The 27,930-nt window shown below is 44.4% G+C and overlaps 1 protein-coding gene across 3 annotated transcripts in view; it reads right to left on the minus strand.

Moving 5' to 3' along the window:
- Window positions 1-27,930, minus strand: part of USP34 (ubiquitin specific peptidase 34) — a 182,318-nt gene that overhangs the window by 85,372 nt on the left and 69,016 nt on the right. For all 3 annotated transcript variants that reach the window (XM_081940705.1, XM_081940703.1, XM_081940704.1), the window contains exons 21-30: window positions 23,547-23,629; window positions 19,722-19,876; window positions 19,518-19,631; window positions 17,382-17,481; window positions 17,085-17,244; window positions 16,005-16,131; window positions 15,765-15,912; window positions 15,391-15,491; window positions 8,327-8,536; window positions 6,892-7,017 (exon numbers count right to left, since the gene is read on the minus strand). In XM_081940705.1, the coding sequence (XP_081796831.1) occupies window positions 6,892-7,017; window positions 8,327-8,536; window positions 15,391-15,491; window positions 15,765-15,912; window positions 16,005-16,131; window positions 17,085-17,244; window positions 17,382-17,481; window positions 19,518-19,631; window positions 19,722-19,876; window positions 23,547-23,629 (1,324 nt within the window). The remainder of the gene's footprint in view (window positions 1-6,891; window positions 7,018-8,326; window positions 8,537-15,390; window positions 15,492-15,764; window positions 15,913-16,004; window positions 16,132-17,084; window positions 17,245-17,381; window positions 17,482-19,517; window positions 19,632-19,721; window positions 19,877-23,546; window positions 23,630-27,930) is intronic.

Here is a 27,930-nt window from a genome sequence, read left to right on the forward strand (position 1 = left end):
GTTGTAACCCTGTGGCTTTGTCAAAAGTCCAGTGCAGCGGCTGCAAAGCCCCAGAAGGATTGCTGGCTGTTTCTCTCGCAGAGATAGCTGTGAACACCATTTTAAGCCTGTCTAAAAGTGAGAGGCAGTTTATTTTGGTGCAAAGAGGCAGCGGGCGCCATTTTGAAGTAACCGTCGGTAACAGGGCTTCTTTGTTAGCAAAACCTTGAGGGTGGCTGTTTTCCCCTTTCATTGTAATGGCTTCCAATGCTGGAGATGGGGCAGTGGGCTCTCCTCAAGCCTCTCCAGACAGCCTTTTAGCTGGTCCTTCGTCAGCCCAGCCTTCAAGAAAAGGGGGATAGTATCTGAGGCAGCTGAAGAGCTGCCTGCAAAGGCTCCTAGGGCAGCTAAAAAAGGGGAGAAGAGACGACTCCAGTCTTCCTCTCACAAAGCTTCTTCCAGCAAGTGCATGCAGGGTGGCAGAGAGAGCCCACATCCATTCCAGGTGATCCCAGTCTCTCCTGATAGCCCTCCTCCTGCGGGTCTTTCTTCTGATTCGGAGGCTTCTGTTTCTGATCCAGATTCCCCTTCTCAGATAGGGGATGGTACAGGGGTTTTTGATTCTCCTCATAGTGGAGATGAATCAATTGATGGTGCAGGCCCCTCTCCTGAGGCAGATCAGGCTTCTTCCTCCCCGGGGTTTCTGGGGTTTCAACCAACTCTTGCGATAACCCCAGATGTTGCTGCCATTGTTCCCTCTAAGCTGCGCGCCTGCGCGGCCGTGCAGATAACAAGGAAACACCGCGCACAAGTTTTAAACTGCGCGCAGTGTTTTTTAATATCTTAAAATGTGAGTGAAAATATCCCCCCTCCCTCCCTTCTCTATGTCTGCACCGAACTCTCTCTTCCATGATTGGTGAAATCAAGGAAGATTCTGCCCGGAGACCGATGACGTTGCAGAATGGAGAATTCCCATTGGTCCTGTGGGGCTTCATTGGTTCCTGGGAAAACGTGATTCACTGGTTGTAGCCTGCTTTTCTCTGCATATCCGGGGTTTCTAAGGCATTGCATCGTCTGAAGCCCCGTTCTGACTGGGCAATCTTTCTGCGATCCCTTCGCTTTGGGGAGACAGGGAACCAGTGTGGAATTGGACTGTCTGAGCCAAAGGGGTCCACGGGATCTTGAGACTGGACTTTTGAGCAGTACCATTCCACTCTTTCTTTTCCCTTTCTGTCCTTCTATCTTCCTTTGCTTTTCATTTTTTTCCTTTCATTTCTCCTTTCCTTTCTCTTTTCCTTTCCTTTCCTTTCCTTTCCTTCTTTGCCATTTCCTTTCCTTTTTCCTTTCCTTCTTTGCCATTTCCTTTCCTTTTTCCTTTCTTTTACTTTCCTTTCTTCTTTCCCATTTCCTTTCCTTTTCCTTCTTTGCCATTTCCTTTCCTTTCTCTTTTCCTTTCTTTTTTCTTTTCCCTTCCCTTTCCCTCCCTTCTTCATCCTTTCTACTTTCCCATTTCCTTTCCTTTTTCCTTTCCTTCTTTTCCATTTCCTTTCCTTTGTCTTTTCCATTCCTTTCCCTTTCCTTATTTCCCTTTCCCTTTTTTCTTTTCCCTTCCCTTTCCCTCCCTTCTTCATCCTTTCCTTTCTTCTTTCCCATTTCCTTTCCTTTCTCTTTTCCTTTCCTTTTTCCTTTCCTTCTTTTCCATTTCCTTTCCTTTCCTTCTTTCCCATTTCCTTTCCTTTCCCTCCCCCTCCCTCCCTTCCTTCCTTCCTTCCTTCCTGTTTGGGAAGAAATAACGACAGATGCTTGGGTTCTGAAGACCATCAAATGGGGTCTAGCCCTGGAGTTTCTTTCCAGCTCTCCGAGGCATTTTGTCCCTTGTCCAGTGTCTCGCGACATTCAGAAGAGACAGTTGATGGAACAGGCCATTTGCCATCTTGTTCAGATCAGGGCCATTCAACCTGTTCCCAAAGGTCAAGAACGTCAGGGGTTTTACTCCCGGCTGTTCGTGGTGCCAAAAGCCTCGGGAGGATGGAGACCAATTCTGTATCTGAAGGTCTTGAACCGATTCGTCATTTATTGATGGTTCAAGATGCACTCCCTGCGGTCCATCTAGGAGAGTGTTCGCAAGGGCGATCTCCTCTACTTGGAGGACCTCACGGAGGCGTATCTGCATATTCCCATCCTTCGCAAACACAGACAGTTTCTTCGGTTCGAGTACAGGGGAAATCACTACCAGTACCGGGCCCTTCCCTTCGGGCTGTCATCGGCCCCAAGGGTCTTCACAAAAGTGCTGGTGGTGGTAGCGGCCCACCTCCGCTCCAGACTAGTCCGAATCCAGGTCTATTTGGACGACATTCTCCTGCTGTCCCCCTCCATTGGGCAGGGCCACAGAGACATTCACACCACCATTCAAGTCCTTCAAGGGCTAGGCTTCTCAATACATCTTGCAAAGAGCTCTCTGAATCCAGATACTCGTATCCTTCATCTGGGGGCGTTAACAGATACTATTTTACAATACAATAAAATAGCAGAGTTGGAAGGGACGTTGGAGGTCTTCTAGTCCAATCCCCTGCCTAGGCAGGAAACCCTATACCGTTTCAGACAAATAGCTATCCAACATCTTCATAAAGACTTCCAGTGTTGGGGCATTCACAACTTCTGGAGGCAAGCTGTTCCACTGATTAATTGTTCTAACTGTCAGGAAATTTATCCTCAGTTCTAAGTTGCTTTTCTCCTTGATTAGTTTCCACCCATTGCTTCTTGTTCTACCCTCAGGTGTCTTGGAAAATAGTTTTACTCCCTCTTCTTTGTGGCAACCCCTGAGATATTGGAACACTGCTATCATGTCTCCCCTAGTCCTTCTTTTCATTAAACTAAACATACCCAGTTCCTGCAACCGTTCTTCATATGTTTTAGTCTCCAGTCCCCTAATCATCTTTGTTGCTCTTCTCTACACTCTTTCTAGAGTCTCCACATCTTTTCTACATCATGGTGACAGAAACTGAATGCAGTATTCCAAGTGTGGCCTTACCAAGGCATTATAAAGTAGTATTAAAACTTCACGTGATCTTGATTCTATCCCTCTGTTGATGCAGCCTAGAACTGTGTTGGGTTTTTTGGCAGCTGCTGCACACTGCTGGCTCATATTTAAATGGTTGTCCACTAGGACTCCAAGATCCCTTTCACAGTTACTACTGTTGAGCAAGGTACCACATATACTGTACCTGTGCATTTCATTTTTGTTGCCTAAATGTAGAACCTTACTCTTTTCACCATTGAATTTCATTTTATTAGATAGTGCCCAATGTTCAAGTTTGTCAAGATTCTTCTGTATCTTTAGCCTATCTTCTGGAATGTTGGCTATTCCTGCCAGCTTGGTGTCACCTGCAAATTTGATGAGTTCCCCATTTATTCCCTCATCCAAATCATTGATGAAGATGTTGAAGAGTATTGGGTCCAAAACAGAGCCTTGGGGTACTCCACTGCATACCTCCCTCCATGAAGATGCAGCTCCATTGAGGACTACACGTTGAGTGTGGTTGGTCAGCCAGTTACGAATCCATCTGGTGGTGATGCTGTCCAACCCACATACTGTGCAGGGCAAAGTGTTCCTCTCAGCAGATCGACGGAACAGCCTGCAGGATCTGGCCAGGACAATCCGCACCCGTCGCAGAGTCCAACTTCTCCAGTTGTCTTTTCTGTTGGGGAAAATGATGTCCTGCTTCTCTATCGTGCCATGGGCACGTCTCCATAGCCGTTGTCTGCAGTGGTACCTGCTCCCATACCAGAAGAGCGACTCCAGCTGCTCAATGCAACAGGTTTGCACCCGCTCGCACGTAAAAAAGTCCTTGGGGTGGTGGCTGTCACCGGCATTGACTCAGGGGACTCTCTTTCAAGAGCTTGTTTGGCTAACGCTAACCACGAATGCCAGCCTGATGGGGTGGTGGCCCCACCTCCAAGCAGGGACTGTGGTCACAAGCCGATTGGGTCAATACCATCAATTGGCTGGAACTGTGGACAATCCATCTAGCCCTTCACCGGTTCCAGAACATAGTGCGCAACACCCATGTCCTTGTTCTCACGGACACCACCGCAAAGGCGCACATAAATCGGCAAGGGGGGACAAGGTCTGAACCACTAATGAGGGAGGCGTGGCTGTTGGGGCTTTGGGCGGAAGCCCATCTTCTCTCCCTCAGGGCGGAGCATATCTCGGGCATTGACAACACTTAGGCCGAATGGCTAATTCGCACACAGATTGACCATGGCGATTGGAGCATTTCACACAACCTCTTCCGGGAACTGTCCCACAGGTATGGGAGACTGGTACTTGACCTCTTTGCCACAAGGGAAAGCGCCCAACTCCCGCGATATTTCACCAGGTAGGCATCTCCGGGATCGGAGGGGGTGGACGCTCTGCGGTGTCCGTGCCCCCAGGCCTTCTATACGCATTCCCTCCTCTGCCTCTAATACAGAGGGTGGTGCGGAAACTGCTAGACGAGGAGGTGGAAATTCTCTTTCTGGCTCCACATTGGCCCTGCCGTCACTGGTTTGGGGACTTAATGACAATAACAGTAACATTCCCATCGCGTATTCCGCTGCACAAGCTGTCCCTCTCACAAAGCTTGATCCATCATCCAGACCCACATTGGCTACAACTAACCATGTGGAGGTTAAGTGGGAGGCGTTAAGAGCGGATGGACTGTTGGAAAGTGTCATTCAAACCATACAGGCTTCGTGACGTCCTTCCATGACTCGAATATACGATGCGACCTGGACAGCATTTACCAAATGGTGTTCCTCTTCTGACATTATTCCACTGTCTGCCTCTTTGGCTAATGTATTAGAGTTTATCCAACAGGGGCTCACCAAACGTCTTTCGCCAAACACATTAAGGCATTAAGTGGCAGCCCTCTCTACAGTTTTGACTCTACCGACAGGTGAGCCCATCTCTTACCTGATACACATTCGACGATTTCTCCGTAGAGTGACCAACATTCATCCTCCAACTATTCATAAGTACCCAACCTGGGACCTTCCCAAGATTTTGGACTTTCTGACCAAGGCTCCGTTCGAGCCATTGCAGACTGTCTCTCTACAATATCTCACGCTCAAGGTCTGTTTTTTGATCACAGTGACTTCAGTGAGATGAATTTCTGAAATCACAGCTCTGTCAATTAGAAGCAACCTCTGAATCTTTCATGCAGATAGGATCGTTCTCCGTCTAGATCCAGTATTTACGCTCAAAGTGAACTCATCCTTTCATAAAGTTCAGGAACTAATACTACCTAATTTTTGTCCCCATCCCACTCATGGGTTAGAGAAAAAATGGCATACCCTAGACGTTCGCAGGGCGTTACATATCCACATCAAATGTTCTGCTGCGTTCAGGCGTTCTGAGATCTTATTAGCTTCTTTTCAGCCAGCTTCCCTTGGCTCTAAGGTCTCTTCCATTGTAGGGCGCTGGCTTAGAGACTGTATATCTGAGGCATACAGAGCGAACGATCTAATTCTTCCACAGGGTATAACGGCTCACTCCACCCATAGTGGAGCCACAGCAGCAGCCTGGGCTACTCAGGCTTCAGTGGAGGAAATTTGCAGGGCGGCCACGTGGACATCTCCAGTCCCCTTTATTCGCCATTACAAGATAGACTGCTTTGCTTCTGCTGAAGCTGCCTTTGGAAGGAGGGTTTTACAACAAGTCCATTCCTTAGACTCCTCTTCCACGGCCAAGCTTGAGTACGACTGCTGTTTCCACCAATCGTGGCGAATGGGTGTTGGTACTTACCTGATACGCTCAGTCTCACTGCAGGCGGAGACAGCAGTAGCCCCACCCTGTTCCGGTCAGGTTCCACCCTTGATGGGATTAGGTAGGCCTTTTCTCTCCTTTTTTCCCTTTATTCTACTTCTCCATATCAACTACATGTCAGTCTACAGTCCACCTTCATCGAAAGCTGGGGAGGGGCAGCACGGAGGATACTTTTAAAAACTGTAGACTCAGCCCTATTGGTTACTGGACGGAGTTAACCCTATCTGACTGCTGTCTCCATCTGCAGTGAGAATGAGCGTATCAGGTAAGTACCAATGCCCATTCACAGGAAAGACCCCAAGAGCCCACTGAAACCCATCTCGCACATCCATCCTCTTGGCACACTAATCTAAAAGGTGTCGTCGGGTCTTTGACAGCTCACCATGGCCAATTTGCCACAGCCAACTCACCACAGACAACTTGCTCCAGGATCATTCACCATGGTCAACTCACCACAGGACAACTCACTGTAGGATGAGAGTTATACTAATATCAAAGACATAGTGGAACAGAATAATGGAAGAAAGGATGCCAAAGGAAGGAAAAAATAAAATGTGAATGACAAAAATGTTTAAAAAATTAAACTATTTTAAATAATTAAATTGAATTGTTGAATTATCCTGCAGCAAGTTGTCCTGTGGTGAGTTGGCTGCGGTGAATTGTCCCATTCCATGCTACTTCTGTGGTGAATTGGCCATGGCAAGTTCTCCCACTGAGAGTTAGCCATGGTGAGTTGGTTGTGGCAAATTGGCAGTGGCAAGTTGGTTGCAGCGAGTTGTCCCATTCTGTGATATAGTGGTCTTTGGAAGCCCCACCATAACATTACTTACTGGCATACCTGCCTCAATTGTTCCAGCAACTCCCTTTCTCTTGTTTCCTGATATCTGTATGAAAAGAGGGGAGTGGACAGGGTCTCTGTGATGCCAACACTGGCAACTCATAAGGCCTTCTGAATGTCATAATAGCTTCCCTCTCCTTCTCAAGACATATGAATAGTAACAGATATTTGAATCCTCAAACTGTTATGCCAAGTCTAAATTATACGTAGCACTTCCAACTTCATGCATCAACAACTGCAAATATTTAAGAGATGACTTTTTGCTCACCTGATCATCTGAAATATTTTGAAATGCCTGAAGCATATTAGGACATGTAGGCAGTAGCATTAACAACTCCCAAACTCGCCTTGAAAGATTTTCTGCATGAAGGTGGAGTTCTTCACATTTTGCACTCTGAAGACACAGGTAAAAATATATCATGCATATATAAAAATAGACATTAAATAAATGATAATAACAACAATTTTGTTACATGGATTGTAGTAGATGTTCTAATAAAAATTTTCACACTGAATTCAAAAAGAGAATCAGTTTTTTCTATCAGGCTTAATTTTCTTGTGACCTTATTTCTTTATTATTAATATATTAGTTAATATATTTATATTAGTTAAATTACAATATCATATAGTATTTTAACTATAGTAGTATATCAGTATGAATAAAAATCTAGTTATTGCTGTTGTTTTTGAGCACAAATAACTTCCAATAAAAGGTAGAAGGCATGAAGCACGCAACAGCACATTGTTCAGGTTGAATCATGTTTGAATTTGCTAGCTGTGAACACAGCCTCTGTCTGGAGAGCAGTTCATGGCAACCTAGTGCCATGACTGAAAGTCAAAACAGTTTAAGCATACATTCTCTATATTCAAGTTAAATATTAAATTGATTGTAATAGTTTTTTGCTTATCTACATACTGTCATCATGCCCAAAAACAGTGGCAAACATCCTTATACTTATAATTATACACTATTTATAACCACTCTATAGCTCCATATTAAGATGGATAAAGAAACTAACCTATCACAAAAATATAACGCCAATTTTACTCATCAATACTGAAAGTTTTCATGAATCTCTTAAATTTAACAGCAAAAGTTAACAATTGTTGCCTATATACATAGAGTATTTGGGGAGCCAATGGATAGCACTTATCATGTTCTGAAATTAATCCCCACACACGCTTGTCCACTATAGACTTCTGCAATATATGCCAAAATGCTGCAATAGAGAGATTGCAGAAGTATTTATTTTTCCATGAGAAGACAGGGAATTTGGACATTTTTAAATTATCTTCTGAAATACAATTTTATGCTTGTTCAAATTTTTATTTTATTTTTGATACCCATATCATCTGAGATTATGCAGCAATGCCTATTGTCTGACAAATCATGGACTCATGCTATGTTTGTGCTTGCATGGTTAAATACTGCATAAAACAGTGGTCCCCAACCTTTGTGGCTTGGCAGCATGGGGGGAGGAGGGAAACGAGGCCATGCAAGTGGCGGACCTTTCCACATGCATACAACTTGACTCAAACGAGTGGCATGCATGTGCACCAACCAGCCACTTCTTTGACTTGAGCTGAGTGCATGTGCACCGGCCTGCAGTCTGATTACGAATAGATGGTCCAGTAGTGGGCTATGGCCCACAAGTTGGGGACCCTGGCCTAAAACACAATTTATGCCTAAGAATCTTAGTTACCTCACTATCTTCCATAGCCACTTCTGCGGGTGGAGGCTTAAAGGAGGCAAGCATTTCTAGCAAATCAAACAGGGTGGTAAGATGCGGCTCTTGCAGAAGTAAGAGCATTGGGATGTTGTCCTTCTGAGGTGCTGGCAAGCAGGATGCTGGAAGCTGAACTCCTTCCCCTTTTCGCTCTCTCCTTGGAGCACCCAGGGACACAAAGACCATCTTGAAATAACAAGGGAAGATAATTTTATTTTTAAAAACGTAAGAAAGTTATTATTATAAAGGCATCTGTATATTGGAACCAATTGTATGACTTCAACACACTGAGTAGGGCCATGAGAAAGTTGTTCAGGTAGCAGGGAGAAGGAAAAGTACATGTCAACCCTCTGACAAAATATAAAAATTCTTGCTGGCAATGGACAATACTTTATCTTGCCATCTTTTATATTTTCCAGTTGACCAACAGATATCTCTTTCTGCACTTTTAACAGAGCTTTCTGCTAAAATAAGGTAAACCTTTTCCACAGAGGTGTATTTTAGTTATAGGTAGTCTTCACCTATCTAGTGCTTCCAGTGACTGAAAGTACAACAGTACTGAAAAAATAGCTTTATGATGAATGCCCTGTTTATGATCTTCACAATGTCCCTTAGTCATGTACGTGATCATCGTTACAATCAGTATATGTTGTTCCATACCTAACCTGTTGTTTTGATTTTCTTTCCTATTCTTGCAGAGAAGAGAAACTGGAGAGAGATTACAAGAGAATAAGCAGGCAAACAATGGCGAATATACCAGGCTGTCTGTGTAGTGTGGACAGAGCTACTGGTGTCAGCACATTGCTTTCAATGTGTATTTCTCATTGTGAATGCTTACTCTCTTGTAATTCCTTCCTCCCCAATATTCTACTCTATGGGGGCAGGGGGGGGGAGGAAGAAGCTATTTCAGTAGGCAATGTTTCTTGTGCTTGATTCATCTCCCCCCCACCCCCTGTATAGTGGAAACATTGGCAAGGGAGCAATTAAAAGAGAGTAAGTCATCCCACAATGTGAATTATTGGGCTATTTGTGTAGAATGCAGCTGTCAACACCAGCACACTGCTTTCCATTGTGGGTCTGCTTACTCTTTTATAATCACTTTCTCTCCAATTATTGTAAATACAGACATTATTTTCCCTTTTGGGCAAGGGTGAAGTTTCCAAAGGGCAGAGGAGTGCTGAGGAAGCAAACAAAAGCCAAAAGTGTGAAAATAATTAGTTTTGAGGCTGCTATTCTCCCAGTAGGTGGAGACATCATCCAGACATGGATATTCCAGCCAGTATCCAATAGGACTGGGCCTACCATTGACAAGTCCCGCCCTCCATGCTAGCCTCTCCAGCTTAGACTCAGTCCGTTTTCTTTGGACTGGCTGTGTCTGGTGATCTCTCCGACAGATTTACTAGTTGCAAGTAGGATTAATTGGTAATAAGTTGTAATTCGCTTTATTGGCTATTCTAAATTGATAAATTTGGTGCTTGGTGTGGAAGTTTTGGGCGGGATTTATTCCCTAGTCCTAACGGCTTCTGAGTGGATTGGACCCACAAGTTCTTCTCTTCGGCCTTTTTGTTGCCGTTTCGGTGCTTGGCTGTATTCCACAGAGGCTTCACTGCTCCGTTAGCCGTTCGGCTTGTTGGTGGCTTATGGGCTTTGGCCACAGAATTGTCAGCAGCCTCCATTTCCAAGCTGTCAGCTGCCGCCGCCGCCACCCTGCCACCGTGTCGCACCAGATTCGTTGTTGGAGCAGCCGATTCCCTTATCAGGGCTAAGGCTGTTTGTTGATCGAGTTAGTGATTGCAGCCTCAAACAACCAGGAGATCATGGCGACATAACCGGTATTGTCGGTTCACCTTTACAGTCCCTCAGAGGACTCGAAGATTCCAGGCAGCCATCTTGGAAGAAGGTTTTCGGCAGGAAAAAGTCGTGGCAGCCATTTTGAGGCACCAAAAGTTCCACCCGCCATTTTGAGAGCTCCGTACAGTGTCGTGAGTACAATGGCGTCTAAGGTCTCTGATACTTTGAATTCGGATCCCCCTCAGGGCTCCCCTCCTACCTCTATACCACCTACGGGGTCTGGGGAGTCGGCAACCAGGAAAAGGGCGGGCTCTGTAAGGGAAGTTGTCCCCAAGCCTGCCAAAGTTCTGGAGCAAAATAAGGTTCCCTATAAGGTCCAGGATGGTACCCCTGCCTCAGGACCTCGCAAGGCCAAGTCACGCCACTGTGAGGAGCCTATTCAGGCCACATTGATTCTTTCTCCAAGGGCCCAGAGTCCTCCTGAAGAACTGTCCACTGACACAGATGGGGAACATCCCCCCACCCCGCATCCCATTTGCAGCCTGAGAATGGGGTGGTTGTTCCTGATGAGTATGATTCTGAAGGGGAAAGGAGTCTAACCCCTGACCTAGATGTTGGTTCCCCTACTCCAAGAGGGTTTCCCTGTTATCCTGCTGACATGGCTGATATTATAGCAGCTGCCATACAAAGAGGCAGTGCTGCTGGTCTGTAACATCGAGCTGCTGTGCCTTCTACCCCCAAAGCAGCTCATTTTTCCAAGAAGGCAAAACCTTCAAGCGCGCAGGGGGTACCTAATGATTCTTTATCTCAGGTTTCTGTTTCAGAGGTGGAGGAACAAGTTTCCAGGGATTCTGATCACTCTGATGATGAGGATCTCACACCGGCTCCTTCCTCTTTGGTAGGACTGTTTAAACCTGTGTTATTTCGCTCACTTTTCTTTAAGGCGAAGAAGGTATCTGGCATTCCTGCAGCCAAGCCATCTGCCACGACCGAGCAGGACAAGACTGACACGACTGATCCTCATTTTTCCAGGTCTATGGTAGAAAAGGATGTGGTCCCTTCGCCTAAGCTTTTTCTGGAGGTAGTCCAGAATCAATGGGCTACACCAGGGTCTAGTCCTCTCCCTTCCGCCTTAGATAAACAACTTTACAACGTGAGTCCGGAGTTATACAAGTTGCTGGAGGCACCTTCCATCAACCCCCCGATAGTGGCACTGTCTGCTCCCAATGCTGCCATTCTGAGGATGCCCTCCGCCCGGAGGACGAAAGGTTTGATCAGACTTTGGTCAAGGGGCATCAGGCCTCTGCATGGGCGGTGCGGGCTTCTTCGGATGCAGCACACTTCGCCTCCAAGGCCATAGCTTCTTCAGTGTCCACGCAACGGCACTTGTGGCTCAAACATTGGCAGGCGGAAGCCAGAGCTAAGTGGAGACTTTTCTGCGGATCGTCTCTTTGGACCTCCACTTGAGCCTATGCTTGTTGAGCCTAAAAATAAGCGAAAGGTTCTGCCTTCTGCTACATGTAAGACTGATAATAAATCTTCTTTCTTCCGCAGCAGCCCTTTCGGAACACGGACGGGGGTTTCAATTATTCCCGTCAGCAACGCCAGCCTCCCGCCAGGCAGGGATCTGGCAAGAGTAACCAACGTTTCACCTACAGGAAGCCTTACAAGGGAACTTCCAACCATCCATTCAGAAAGCAGAAGTGACTCTGTGAGTTCCCTTCCCATTGGAGGTCGCTTGACGGCCTTTGCCGATCGTTGGGATGCCATCACCAACGATGCGCGGATTCACCGCACCATCAGATTCGGATTGGCTCTGGCGTTTCTATCCACCACCGCCCCGCAGTACTTCGTCACATGCCCAGTTTCCAGGGACACCATCAAAAGAAGGTTGGTGGAAAAAGCTATCCAGCATCTCCTTCAGATTCAGGCCATAAAGGAGGTGCCTTTCAACCGACAGGGACAGGGGTTTTACTCCCGTCTCTTCATAGTGCTGAAGTCTTCAGGGGGTTGGAGAGCAATTCTCGACCTCAAATCTCTAAATTTCTATGTAGTTTACCGGAAGTTCAAAATGCATTCCCTGCAATCCATCTTAGAGTGTTCGCCCAAACGACCTCCTCTCCTTGGTGGATCTCACGGAAGCATACTGCCACATCCCAATTTTGGAGGACCATAGGCAGTTTCTCCGGTGTTATTATGCCGGAAAGCACTTCCAATATTGGGCTCTCCCTTTCGGCCTCTCATTGGCTCCGAGGGTCTTTACAAAAGTCCTTGCGGTTCTTGCAGCTCATCTATGCGCTCTGCCTATCCGCATTCTCTGTTACTTGGACGACATCTTATTGTTCGCCAGAATGACACACCAGGCTCACAGGGACATTCAGACCACTATTCAGGTGCTCCAGGATCATGGATTCCTGGTCAATGCAAAAAGAGTCATTTAACTCCTGCCACTCGCCTCGCACATCTAGGGGCTGTTTATGGACACGAGCATAAGGAAGGTTTTTCTATCTCCAGAGCGAAGAGTGAGCATTCGCAGGCTGGTCTAAGACACACGGCTGCAGCGCAAGGTTCAGCTACTACAATTGTCGCAGCTGCTAGGGAAGATCACTCTGTTCAGGGATCCTCAACGACTGGTCCTCACCACCGACGCAAGTCTTCTGGGGTGGGGAGCTCACATTCAAGATCACGTAGCTTTAGGGACTTTGGTCCGGGTCCGATCTAAAGAACAGTATAAATTGGTTAGAGCTATGAGCAGTATATCTCACGCTACGCCATTTCAGGGAAATAGTCACCAATGCACACATACTCGTCCTCATGGACAATATCTCCAAAAAGGCGCATATAAACAGGCAGGGGGGAACGCGGTCAACGACTCTAATGACTTTATCATTTCAGTTAGTGACATGGGCGGAAATACATTTACTTTCCATTCGCTCAGAACATATCTCAGGTGTTCACAATCTGCAGGCGGACAGCCTCAGCCGCATGAACATCGACCCGGCGGAATGGAGATTTCATCAATAGTATTTTCTGACAACTCTTGGAGAGGTATGGTCGCCCAATTCTGGATTTGTTTGCGACGCAGACCAACCATCAGCTTCCCAGGTACTTCACACGCTACGCGACTATGGGGGCAGAGGGCACCAACGCTCTCAGGTGCAGTTGGCTGCGGGGTCTTCTGTATGCATTCCCTTCCCAATTCCATTGATTCAGCGAGTCATCAGAAAAATGTTGATAGAAGCAGAACTGATTCTTATAGCACCCCATTGGCCTAAGCAGGCGTTGGTTTGTGGACTTGATCAACCTGTCAGTGGGTACTCAGTGGCAGCTTCCTCAATTCCATTCTCTTCTTCTACAAGGTTCTCTCCGACACCCAGATCTAGCCTGGCTTCGTTTCACCGCTTGGAGATTGAGCGGGATACCTTCACAGCAGCTAATTTATCCCATGAGGTAATAAGAACTATACAGGCAGCCAGGCGTGAATCCACTAATCGAATTTACGGCACCACTTGGAATCAATTCTCTTCCTGGTGTCAGATACAACGAATTCCACCATTGCAGACATCCATACCTAATGTACTTCAGTTCCTTCAGTTGGGACTTGACAAGGGACTGTCCCCAAATACGCTATGTCATCAGGTAGCGGCGTTGTCTTCGGTTCTGTCTATAGATTCTTCCAAGCCGCTTTCACATCAGCCTCTTATTCACAGTTTTCTTAGAGGCGCTACCAATCTTAAGCCTCCTACAATACATAGATTTCCTTCTTGGGACATTGACAAGGTCTTGGAGGCATTAACAGGGACGCTGTTTGAGCCTCTGCATTCAGCATCTCTATATCATCTGACAATCAAGGTTGTATTTCTTGTTGCAGTCACTACGGCCAGATGGGTCTCCGATATTACAGCATTGTTTACCAGACAGGACTTAGGCATATTTCATATTTCCTCCGTCTGGACCCTACGTTCGTACCAAAGGTAAATTCCGCATTTCATAGGGCACAAGAATTGGTGCTTCCGGACTCTTGTCCCAAACCAGTACATCGGATGGAATGCAAATGGCACTGTCTTGATGCGCATCGGGCTTTGCATGTGTACATCAAGCACACGGCGGAATTCAGATGGTCAGAATCTCTCTTTGTACGTTTCCAACCTGTAGGTAAAAAGGGGCCCAAGACTTCTTCTACAGACATTGGACGTTGGGTTCGTGCAGCTATTTCCAGGGCATATATCGCCTTATCTCTTCTGGATCCACCACAAATTACTGCACAGTCCACACGCAGCGCAGCTACTTCAGCTGCCTGGTCATCTCAGGCCCCCTTGGAGGAGATTTGTAGGGTGGCCACATGGACAATGCGATCACCATTCATCCGCCACTACAGGATAGACAGATATGCGTCAGCAGATGCAGCTTTGAGACGGCGAGTATTGCAGCGGGTGGTGGCTCAACAGGATTCTCAAGTCCTTACTCTGTTCCCTCCCATGGGACAGATTAGGCTTTGGTATGTCCCATATCTGGATGATGTCTCCACCTACTGGAGAATGGGTGTTGTTAATCACCTGATACACCCCTTCTCCAATTGATGGAGACATCATCCAGCCCCACCCGGGGAGTATTTTGTTCGGACTAATCTTTGTTTTTTATTTCAATAAGGAGAGATCACATTTTTATCTGTAAGTGACACAGCAGTCTACCATTATTCTTCCTTTGTCTAAGCTGGAGGCTAGCACGGAGGGCGGGACTTGTCAATTTGGTAGACCCAGTCCTACTGGATACTGGCTGGAATACCCATGTCTGGATGATGTCTCCACCATTTGGAGAAGGGGTGTATCAGGTGAGTAACCAACGTCCATTCTCAGAGCCCACTGGGGTGAGCATTCCAAAAGGCAGTAGAATGAGGAAAAAAGCACAGTTGTGATCACATGATTTCCGACTTAGCAACCACTTTGCTAAATGATTGAGTTGCCAATTCCAATTGGAATGGTTAAGATGCTGGCCCAGAACCAAGGTTCTAGTTCCACCTTAGGTTTAAAAGCCAGGCAGGTGACTTTGGCCCAATCACTCCGTCAGTCCAACTCATCTCATAGGGTTGTCATAGTGGGAAAAATAGGAAGGAGGATTATGTATGCTTGTTGGCTTGAGTTATTTATAAAGTAATAAAGGTGGGATAAAAATCTAACAAATAAGTAAATATAATGAATTTATTATCATTACAGAATGTTTTATAATCACCTCTGAATATTTATCAATACCTGCATATCTTTAAACCCCAATTCATGAAGAGTTTTTTCATCATAGTCAGTTGTTAGTTCATGTCCAGAAGAAATCATTCTTACAGGCCCCATGAGACCCCCTAAAAATAAAAAACAAAATTTGTTTTCAATATTTTGCCTTCTACTCTAACCACTACACATGACAATCATTTTACAGAAATATAGAAAAAAAATTCTATTATTTTATTCATTCACTCATTCATTCATGTACAAAATTGAGAAAAACATTAGAACAGCCTTTTTATTTTATATGAAAATAGTCTGAAAATAGAGACAAAATTAAACCTACCACCCAACTCAAATTGGATTGCAAATCAGTCAAGTTTTAATCAGAAAAATACTTTAAAATGTACCTGGAAAATCTCCTTTTCTATTGATTTGACCAAATTCTTGTAGATGTGCTTGCTGATTCAGCTGTTCTTTCTGCAAATTTTCATACCAATGCGTAACCTCAGCTCTCAGATCTGCCACCTGATCACTTGGATACATTTCAATGGTCATCTGGAACCGAACACATCATACATTAAATTTATTTCTCAGATAAGACAAGATATTTAAAACAACATATGGGGTGAAAACAAATTAAAACATACTTTGTCAGGAAGTCCAGCTGGTTGACAAACAATTCTGAGAGGTAGTGATTGTTTATCACTCAATGCTTTTAAATGGCTGCTGATACCAGTGCCTTCTATTTGCCATTGTCTCAAATGATATGCAAACCTGAAGAAAAAGTATTATAAAAAGGGAAAACAGTGACAAACTATTTCTTCTGAGCAAATATATGGAAATGTACACGTCTACCTGTTCAAGGTGAAATTAATAGGCTGGGCTCATATCCTTTCCCTGAAAATAAGACCTCCTTGGATAATAAACCAAATTGAGCAAAGGTGCTAAAATAAACCCTCCCTGAAAATATTGCAACACAGTAGCAGCTATGAGGTGACCACGCTCGCCTTCTCCTGCACCTCAAATAAGCCCTCCCCAAAAATAAGGCCATGTGCCTATTTTGGGAGGGGTGGTGTTCAAAAGAAAGTAAGACCAAGTCTTATTTTCTGGGAAACACGGTATACAAAGACAAGTGACTATGAATTTCTTAGTATTTTAGGATTTGTGATGTTTATGAACTTTTGTCAAGGTCTAAAGAACTATAAAGGTAATTTTATGAGCTCAAAGTTTTAGTCTTATTTTAAAAGTAGGTTACTCAACACTACATAGGAAACCAAAGGATATTCCAAATCTAGAATGATTTATACCAGAAGCCCCCAACCTTTTGGGCACCAAGGACTGATTCCATGGAGAAAGGTTTTCCACGCACCCGGGGTGAGCTTGGTTTCACATGCTGCCTCCATCCCGTGGATGGGGCTTCGCTTGTTTGCACAGACCAGTTTCTGGCATGCCATGGCCGGTTGCTGGTACATGGACTGGGAAACTCTAATTTATATCACAGGCAAGTTTCTTTCTCTCTTTTATCCCAGCCCTATCCCCTAGTCCTTGAAAATAATCCACTTCAATTTGTAACAAAATTTTCAATATTTTCTTTTGAAAATCGTAACTAAAAGCAGTTAAAAAACATAACACATTAATACTGAGACCACAAAAATAATGTTCATAACTGCCAGTCATTTTTCCTGAAATGCTACTTTTTTATAAAACAATACAAGGATATAATTTACCTTCTCCGAAAAGCTTCTAAATGAGTTTTAAGCATGAGAAGTCCTCGTTCAATAATGGTAAGACTGGAATGAGAATCTTGCTCTAGATTACTAGATGCTATCATTAGGCTTTCCATGCACTTGCTAATAAATTCCTGTTCTTTCTCCAGACCTGTTTTACCTAAGAGTTAAAAATAAATGAACTAGATTTTAAAAAAATCTTGTTTAAATTTCTTTTATTTCCATAAGAAAAAAAGTAATGATATAAAGTATTTTCTTTGGAATTCTAAACCCAGAATTTCAAATAAATTATCATACCATTAATATAATAGGAATTAATGTACTGTATAGCTGCCCGGCTCACATCTCCAGATTGAGCTCTTAAAGCAATGCCCCAGAATTGGTCCATACCACACAACTGTAAAACAAAAAAGGAAAAAAGGAAAGCTAACATAGCTGACAGTTGACAATTTCTGTCCAAGAGTCAAGTAAAATTATCTACCATATCTTCCTCACATCTTTATTGAACTGAATTTTATTTTACACCAAAGGAAAGCACACAGTGATATGAGAAAATAAGTACACCTCACTGAAATTATTGCCTTTTTCAACATACAGATAGATACTTCATTTCAACAATATTGGTAAAGGGATGTATTATAACATATATCATGAACTGTATGTTATTCCACTGTCTAGAACAGGGGTATCAAACTGGATTTCCTCAAGGGCTGGATCAGCATTGTAGTTCTCTGCTGTCCGGGAAAGGGGGGGGGGAATGGGACAGATGCCTCCGGCAGCAACCTGCTAGCACCGCGGGCCAGTCCTTTGATATTTCTACCCGGCCCTGCGGCCTGGATTTAAGCAATCCGTGACCCAGATCGCCTTGAGTTTGATACCCCTGGTCTAGAAGATCATAAATAAGTAGAGATGATTTCAAACAACTGCCAAATTGCTCAGACCGACCCAGCAAATTCACACAACATGGTGAAAGAAGTTTCTATAAACTCCAGAATTTCATTAACTGAGTTTCTGGTAGCTCTCACCACTAGTGAGGTCAAAGTGTCCTTTCTACCATTAGAAAGAAGCCACACAAATTAGATTTACTTGAAGGGTGTGCCAGGAGGAAACCTCAGCTGTCCAGAAAGAACACCAGACAAGACCAAAGTTTATTCACCTAGATAAAGACCAGGATTTCTGGAACAATGTGCTCTGGACAAATGAGGAAAAGATGAAGTAATTTGGAAATAATACCAGATAACATGTTTGGTGAAACCAAAGGGAACATGTCTCATAAGAATCAGATACAACTGTAAAGCATGGTGGTAGGAATGCATTAGGCCTGGGCAGTAAAGGATACAAGGCTGCAACCTCTTTCCTTATTTGTTTAACCTATATGCTGAATATATATTAAGGAAAGCTGGATTGGAAGAAGACAAATCTGGTATCAAAATTGGAGAAAGATACATCAATAACCTGTAGTATACTCTGAGAGCAAAAATGTGAAGGATAAGGAGCAAAATGAAAAAAGAGGTTAAAATTAAAGAAGACCAAACTAATTACAAAAGGTGGAACAACCAACCTTAGAATTGGCAATGAAGACACCAAGGTGGTAGCTAGCTTGTGCCTTTTCGGATTAAGCATCAATAGTAAAAGAACAAACAGTCAAGAAATATGTCACAGACTAACATTTGCTGGAGCGGCCATTAAAGTCTTGGAAAAGGTATTCAAATGCTGTGATGTCTCTAAATCTAATGATCAGAATGAAATGGGGTTTGCTCTGTTTATATGCTAGTGGTTTGCCCTGTCAATGTTGATGGGAGTTATTTTTTATGGTTCCTTGAGTAGGTGGCAGTTTATTGTTTGTTTGAGTTGGTAGTTCCTTGATTAGGGTACTATTTATTGCTTTAGCATTAGTCTTGGTGTTAATCTCTGCTTATCTAGGTATTGATTGCTGGAGGGAAGGTATTTTGATCTTTCTGTTTCCTTTTTGGCTTCTTGATTGTCTTTCAAATGGTATGTAGATGTTGTTTATCTCTACATGCCTGTTGATGGCTTCCAGGAATTCTCTAGCTTTTTGGACTTCGCTTGGTCTAGGATACTCATAGTTTCCCAGTAGAAGCTATGGTTAAGTTTGACCGTGTGTTTGAAATTAAGGAATTTTCATCATGTCTTCTGACTAGTAGTTAGTGTTCATGGATGCACTCTGCTACCTCTTCTGCCTGATTGTCCTACAGAGGAATTGCCAAGAACACTCCCACCAACATTGATAGGGCAAATCATTATAGATTATAAACAGACAGCAAAACTCCCTCCCTTCTAGCATTGATGGTGTTATCTGGTTGGGTAATGAAACATCTGCAGAAAAGCAACCAAGCTCAGAAAACACCAAGGACCCCACAGACATATTAATTTTACAAAAAATTAAACAAGTCACTCAGTACATTTGCTTACCTCTGAGTTTGAACCACCATCATATGCACTAGTAGCCAATCGAGCCAAATTACATAAATGCTGAAACAAGTTTAATCCAGTCATACTAATTGTTTCAGGCTTCAGCTGAGGCATCTAACAACAACAAAAAAGAATTATCATTTTGAAGCTTGTGCTCAATAGAAACAATAACTGATTATGTAGCAAAGATCAAATCCACTTTACCTTTTCTAAAAAAAGATGCTTGTAGGTTTCCATTCCCATAGCATGCTGATCTTTACTTCTTACTTGATTTAAGAACCAGTGTAGAGCATCATCATAACATTCAGAATCTTCAACTAAGCAGTGCCATAGTACATCAACTTGTTCCAGACTCAACCCTAAAAAATCAAATATATTTTATTTATGTAATTTGCTATCCATTTTTTATTCAGATTATAATAATCCTCCAATGGGTTATAATTTGTATTCATATCCCTCTCCTCTGCAATACAAAACCAGAACAACAAAAACCAATAGCAGTATAGGTTCAATAAAAATCCTAGGTTAGCTTTTATTTTTCTAACCAGTGAATTTCTGATAAACATACATTGTCATGGTGACATTCCCTGTCCATCAGGTCCACAGTTTTGGTGTACTGGACCTTGTCTGGGGAAGGAGGCCAGGCTGCTCCAACCCTCAGAATCCGGAGGCTGCATGGCTCCATCTCTAGAAGCAGGTGCCATTTTTGGTGCGGTTGCCCTGCGACAACACCATGCCTGATCTTAAACGTTGCCCTATTCCAGTGCACAGCCACATGGCCTATATATGGTGTGAAGTGGATTGGCATGCTATCTTTCCCTAATATGACCTCTAGAGATCTTTCAAAAGTAAGTGCAAGATTGGGAGTCTGTGAATGTGTGGGAGACCTGTGGGGTGGGAAGCAGGCCCAAGGTTGTGAGGACCCTGAGGGATGGGAAGCAAAGCACAGGATGCCTATGGGCACAGGAGGCCTTGTGAGGCTCAGGGCAGGTGGATAATTACTAGACCTCCCAAGGCCTCCTCCAGCTGAGGCATCCCATGTGCCATTTAATGAAGCACTGGGCAGAACAGGAGTGGGGGTCACTAAGCAATGCTATCACGTGGGCATTTTGCTTATCAACCATCACCACTTGCAGCCATAAGAGGCAGACTCCATTATTTTGTAACTTGAGGACTACCTGTAAACTGTGAAATCTGCTCCCTTCACGTGTTACTTAGACCAAATTAGACTATAGGGAAGCTGGAAAAATTCATGGAAGATTGAGCGATCAGGGTCTATCAGTACTGATGGCTATTTATTACCTTCAGAATCACAGATGCCATGCCTTGTATTCCAGCTGCTAGGGAGCAACAAAAGAAGAGACCTATCACTTTTATGTCCCTATGTTAACTTGGTCCTGCAATAGCACCATTTTAACACTATTGTGCGCTTCCGACTCATTAGCTGATCCACAATATAGCTGTAAACAATATCAAAAGTCCCCCCCCATCAAAATGTTTCAAGAATTATATTCCTCAAAGAAGTCATCCATTAATGTGACAAAGAGCCAGTTTGGTTTAGTGTCAAACTCGATTTCATTGAGGGCCACATCAAGGTTGTGTTTAACCTCGTGGGGGGGAGGGCTAGGGGGAGCGTGGCCAGCTCTACATCACTCGTGTCGGGGGTCCCTTTGGTGGCCTGAGCATTCTGCCAGAGAAAATGGGCTCCCAAGCTCCGTTTTCAGCTGCAACGGCCTCCTACAACCCTCTGTCAGCTAAAATGGAGCTTCCATTTTAGCTGGCAGAGGCACTGCGGGCTGGTCCGTCACTGTTTCCAGGGCATCCCCATGGGCCAGATCTAAGCACCACGTGGGCTGGATCTGGCTCGTGGGTCTTGAGTTTGGCACTCCTGGTTTAGTGGTTAAGGTACCAGGCTAGAAATTGGGATTGGGAGACTGAGAGTTCAAATCCTGCCTTAGCCATGAAAACCAGCTAGATGACCTTAGGCCAGTCATTCTCTCTCAAGGTGGTTGTTGTGGGTAAAATAGAAGGAAGGAGTATTTGTTGTACCTGTTGCCTTCAGTTATTTGTAATAAGAATAAAAGGAGAGGGAGAGGAAGAGGAGAGAAGAGAACTCAGTATTTAATAAAAAGGGATAGTTAATTTTTAAAAAGATTATCTAAAGCTGCCTGGCTGCCAATACCTTGAATATTTTGCAAGCAGGATACTACTGCTAAGCAACAGATATTAAGCATCAATATTGTGAGTTAAAAAGCACAGTACTGCCCACTAATTCAGAGAAATTAATATTTCACATCCAACAGTGATAACCTGACAAATTCAGTCAACCCTTTCCAGCTAGATTGAATCAGCCATGAAAGGTAGCCATTGAAAATATGTAGTTGGGCAAAACTTTATATTCTAAACAACTGCTCAGGTTTCAATCCTGTAATGCAGACTAAATGGGGCTTCGGACATTTCATGGAATTGCACCAACTTGAATACAAAGGCGTTTCCCCACTAAAAAGCTCTAAAAATATCACACAGTAAGATGGCTGTGGAGATGGCTGGTCACTTGAAAATTAGATGTCAGCAAAGAAAACTTCTTATGATGTCTCTGCAACTATAGAAGAGGTGCAAGTAGTATTGGTCATCCTCAAGCCATCATTTCAAGTCATTTACTCTCCAGTTATCTGCCTTGTCTTGCTGTCTACAAATCCTCTGGAAAATCAATTACCTATCTGAGGTCAATGAATAAGAAAAAATAATTGAGTGTGTCAGGAATGACTGTTCACACCTTTTCCTATCTTGTCATTTCACAGCAAAGCTCAGAATCGGATACAAACATAGCCAAAAAAAACATATACAGAAAATCTGTACCACAGATTTTGAGTTCCATACATCTGCAGAAATAATTGTTATCTGTAATTGGTAAAGAACCTTCAAGATGCAGGAACCCCCTATTACAACATCCCCAAAATATGCCTATCCAGGCTCTTTAAACACCTTCACTAAATGAAAGTCCCCCTACTGAAAACTCAACAGCTCCTTAGTATTAGAAATTCTTTCCTACATTCTAACAAAATATCAATTTCCTTCTAATTTAGAACTTGTTTCTTTACTATCTCTTGGAACAATTCTGAACAATTCAGCCTTGTCTTTTATGATAGATATTCATATACTTTTATCATATTTCTTTGCAATTGCCTCAGCCACAGGCTAAACATATCCAATACTTCATCATAAGTTCATTTTTCCCAGCATATTATCATCTTGATTGCTATCTTCTGGACAGGTTTCAGTTTATCACTGTCCTTCCTAAAGCGTAATGGCCAAGACCGGATACTATGTGGACCAATGCAGAAAAGAAAGAACAATGACTTATTTGATCTTCACATAATATTTCTACTTATGCAGCCTAGATTTTATTTGCTTTGTTTGCAGTTGCATCACACGTTTGGCCCAATAAATATGAATCCAGATTCTCTTTGCATGCATTGCTGTCCAGTACAATTCCCTTGATTCTATGCTTGATTTTCTTCCTTCCTTTCTTTCTTTCTGTCTCTTTCCATCCTTCTCTTTCTCTCATCTATCTATCTATCATCTATCTATCTATCTATCTATCTATCTATCTATCTATCTATCTATCATCTATCATCTATCTATCTATCTATCTATCTATCTATCTATCTATGTATCTATCATCTATCTATCTATCTATCTATCTATCATCTATCTATCTATCTATCTATCTATCTATCTATCTATCTATCTATCTATCTATCTATCATCTATCATAAAGTGGGCTGCTTGCTAAACGCCAAACTGCAGCAGGTACAATGGGAGTTTGGAATCGGGTTGTAATTACATTTTGGGGTGTCTGTAGTAATTCCAAATGGTTGCTAAGCCACCGGTTGCAAGTCATACACTGCTTTTGCGGTTACAATAAGCATTCTAAATTCCCACCTTAAATATTTCTTTAAGAAATAAATCTTAAAGAAAAAAGCAGAAAATTAAATTTTTAAAAATTAAGATATAGTGAGAACTTACTGAAATGATCTGGTGATCCCAGAGTGGAAAAGACACAAGTCAGAAACTGAAGACGCACCTGAACCTCTGCGCTGTGGCTGTATCTATCATTGACATTAGTAAAAAAAAATTAGTAAACCTTAGGACAGCTTAATATTTTTTTCCAAATTAAATTAGACTGATACATCTCATCTTTTCTGAGGGTTGTCTTAACCTCATTATCAGATGACAAATGGTTATTACAAATGTTGAAAAAGATAAAATCATTTAAGCTTGACTGCTGTAGACTTCAGACATCCAATTCAGATTTTGTGACAAAAAAGATAGAGGAATAAAAAATTGTAAATCAAAGAGAGAATTTTAATTTGTCCATTGTAAAACGTATTATCAAATCTTAAAACTAAACATTATTGTAGGATTCAGATTTTTTTAATCATGCCTGGACCAGTAATATTTTTCCAGTTGGGTGAAATATTTCAGTTTCCCCAGCTTTTATGGATTATAGGGTGCATGGTAATATATAGTAACAATATTGAAATGAAATCAAAACAGACAAACTAAAATTCATATGGGGGTATTTTGTAAAGTAAAATATAAAATAGATTTTTTTATTAAAGTCATAGGCCAGCATAAATATAAAATATTAAGCTGCTTCATTCTTATCTTGTTAATTAAACAAAAATCACAATGTTGAGTATTGATTTTTGCTGATGAATTTCTGCACTGAGAGTTCAGTCAAAAAAAAAGAACACCCCACTGGAGGTGAACATGGCCTAGAAGTCCGTCCCCCCCAAATTGAGTATACATCAAATATTATTATGAGGTTTTTTGTCATATAACACAGGAGAATGACCGTTGGCTTACCTGAACGGTCGTTCTCTGGGCGCTGCGGGAGAGTCCAAGCATGGGTTAACACAGCCTATCTGCACAAGGACTGAGTTGATTTTTTCCCTTGGTCACGCCTCCTTTTCCTCCTTAGGTCCAGTTTTAAAAACGAGGTTTTGTCCGGCATAGGACGCCCATAGGTATCCTAAGTGTAGGGTACAGTCTAGGTTCTTCCATCAATCCTGGGCAGGTTTTGGACTCTCCCGCAGCACCCAGAGAATGACCGTTCAGATAAGCCAACAGTCATTCTCCTATGCGCTGCTTGGAGAGTCCAAGCATGGGACATACCCAAGCTATTGTGTCCCAGGGCGGGGAGTGTCCCGATTGTCTGGAGCCTCGATAACTTGTTGCAAAACACTTCTTCCAAAAGAGGCTTCGGCTGAGGCAAAGGTGTCAATTTTATAGTTTCTGATGAATGTTGTGGGTGAAACCCACGTAGCAGCCCTGCAAATGTCAATAATGGATGCCTGGGTTGCCCAGGCCGCTGTAGTGGCGGCACTCCTTGTGGAGTGCGCCGTCACCCGACCCGGTAAAGCCCCGCCTTTGTGCTCATAAGCCATCTTAATGCAGGCCCTTAGCCAGCGTGCAATGGTCGATGGAGACCTTGCGACCCAACAACCCCGGTTGAAATGACACAAAGAAAGATTCTGAGTGTCTGAGGCCTTTAGTCCTTTTCATGTAGAGACGAACCGCTCGCTGCATGTCCAGCTTGTGCCAAATGCATTCCTTGGGGTGCTGAGGCTTGGGACAAAAGTTCGGGAGTATCACCTCCTGAGATCTGTGAAAATGAGTGTTCACCTTTGGCAGGAAGGCAGGGTCAAGGCGCAAGATGACACGATCTGGATGGACGATGCACAGTTCTTCTCTGACAGAAAACGCCGCAATCTCTGATACCCTTTCTAGCAGAAGTGATCGCAATTAGAAAGGTGGTTTTAAGAGTCAAGTGGCGCAGGGAGACCGCTCTCAGCGGCTTGAATGGTGTAGCAGTCAAGGCCCGCAGAACGAACGGTAAGTTCCAGGATGGGTATCTGTATACCTTCTGAGGTCGTAGATTGGTAGCCCCCTTCAAGAATTCTTGACCTGGAGGTGATGACCCAAGGACTGATGATAGTCTCTAGCCAGAATGGTTGACAAGGCAGCAACCTGACGCCTGAGCGTGGCGGGTGCCAGGCCCTTGTCCAATCCCTCCTGGAGAAAGTCCAGCAGCTGAGGTATGGACGCTTCAACATCAATAATATTACGTTGTTTGCACCAATTAGAAAACGCTGTCCAGGTTGCATCGTAGATGCGAATTGTGGCCGGTCTTCTGGAGGCTTGGATGGTCTGGATGACTTTATCTGAGAGGTGTTGTTTCCTCAGGAGCTGCCCCTCAAGTGCCAGACGGCTAGTTGGAGCCACAGGGGCTCTGCATGACTGATGGCCCCCTGGTTCAGGGCCACCTGCTCCTGAGGAATTCTCCACGGTCTTTTCATGGAGAGATCGACCAGATCCGTGTACCAGGACCGCCTGGGCCAATGTCGAGCTACCAGAATGAGCTCCACCCCCTCTGCCAGGAGCTTGTTGATCACCTGTGGAATGAGCGGGAGGGGCAGAAACGCATAGAGTCCCGGAGGCCACATGGCCCTCAGCACATCCGTCCCTTCCGCCTGAGCCGAGTGGTAACGCGAGAAAAATCTCAGGAGTTGTGTGTTGGTTGCAGTCGCGAATAGGTCGACTTGCAGAAGTCCGAACCATCTCACACTCTGACAGAACAAGTCTGGATGTAGTCTCTACTCGGAGTTGTCGATCGTCTGACGACTCAGCCAATCTGCGCTCACATTGCTGGTGCCAGATGTGATCCGCTCTTATTGAAGCTAGGTGACATTCTGCCCAACGGCCCAGGGCCTCCGCCTTTGTCATGAGTCGCTTGGAGTGGGTGCTACCCTGCTGGTTCACATCAGCCTTCGTTGCTATATTGTCCATAAGCAGCAGAACGTGGCGACTCACCAGTTGATTTGAGAATCGTCTTAGGGTGAGTCGGGCTGATTTCAGCTCCAGCCAATTGATCTTTTGTGCTGCTTCCGCGCGCAACCACCTGCCCTGTGCTAGCTGACCCTGGCAATGCGCGCCCCAGCCGTAGAGGCTGGCGTCCAACGTTACGACGATTCTGTCGGGTTCCTTGAACAGACAGCCCTTCTCTACTGCCTTCGACTGCCACCATCCCAGGGCGCAAGACACCTTCAGCAGGAGCCGAACCCTCCTGGGAGAATTGCTGGCCTTCACTCTCTGCATCGGCAACAGGAACCACTGTATTCCCTGGCATGAAGTCCAACCCAGGGAACCACACTGAGGCAAGATATCATGACTCCCAATAGTTGTGAGAGTTGGACGATCGGTAAGGAGGTGGCCCGGTGGCACTAACGAATTCTGCTCCTGAGATTGCAGAGCCTGTCCGGGGACAGAAACACCTGGCACGAGACAGAGTCCATTATGGTGCCCAGGTGTTGGATACGTTGCAGGGTCTAGGTGGCTTTTTTCTAGGTTCACCAAGAAGCCGTGCTCCTGCAAGTTATGGATGGTGGTTCGTACGGCCCTCACCGCCTGTAGATGACTCCTCGAGTGAATGATGTCGTCTAGGTAACATTCCAGACAGATGGGACGAGTGCAAAGATGAGCCGCCATAGCCGCAAGGAGCTTGGTAAATGTCGTAGGGGCGGACGAGAGTCTGAACAGCAGAGCCATGTACTGATAGTGACTTCCGTTGTAGCACAGCCGCAGGAACTTCCTGTGGGACTGGTGGATTGGCACATGTAGATACGCCTCGTGATCGATGGACGTGAGCAGGTTGCCTCGCCTTATGCAGTCTAGAATGGATTAGAGGGACTGCATCTTGAAGCGTTTGTAGGCCAGATGTTGGTTCAGGCGCTTCAGATCTAGTATGGCCCTCCACCCCCCCTGAGCTCTAGGGGACAAGAAGAGAATGGAGTAAAATCCCCTCCCTTCCTGGTCCGGGGGAACTGGCTCTATGGTGTTTATTTGCAGAAGATGGTCGATTTCTGCCTGCATGAGGGACCTTTTTACAGGGTTCTTGGCCAGATGGCAACGAACAAATGTTCATGGTAGAAATGACAGGAATTCCAGTGTCAGCCCTCTCCTGATGGTGTTCAGGATCCACGAGTCTGTGGTAATTCCCTCACCAATGGTCTGCATAAAGTTGCAGAAGGGTTGCTCTCACCGTCATTTGCTGCGTCTGAACTGGCGGTTGTTGGAACCCCCTCGAAAGGACCTTCGAAAGGAGCCCTGGTTGTGTTGTCTGCCCCTGGAGCCAAAGCTGTTTCTGTCCTGGTTCCTATCACTAGGCTGGTTGAAGGACCTCTGATAGGGAAAGGATGAGGTGGATGCCTGGGCGCTTTCCCACTCTTTTTGAAGGTAGAGGTAAGAACTTTCCATTTATCCGTCGTCTCGATCACGAATTTCTCTAGGGAGTCCCCAAAGAGAAGCCCCCTTTGAACGGGGCTGAAGCCAGCTTCCACTTGGCCTT

Source organism: Natrix helvetica, assembly GCF_964273705.1.
Source record: "Natrix helvetica genome assembly, chromosome: 2".
In the NCBI taxonomy this organism is placed as follows: domain Eukaryota; kingdom Metazoa; phylum Chordata; class Lepidosauria; order Squamata; family Natricidae; genus Natrix; species Natrix helvetica.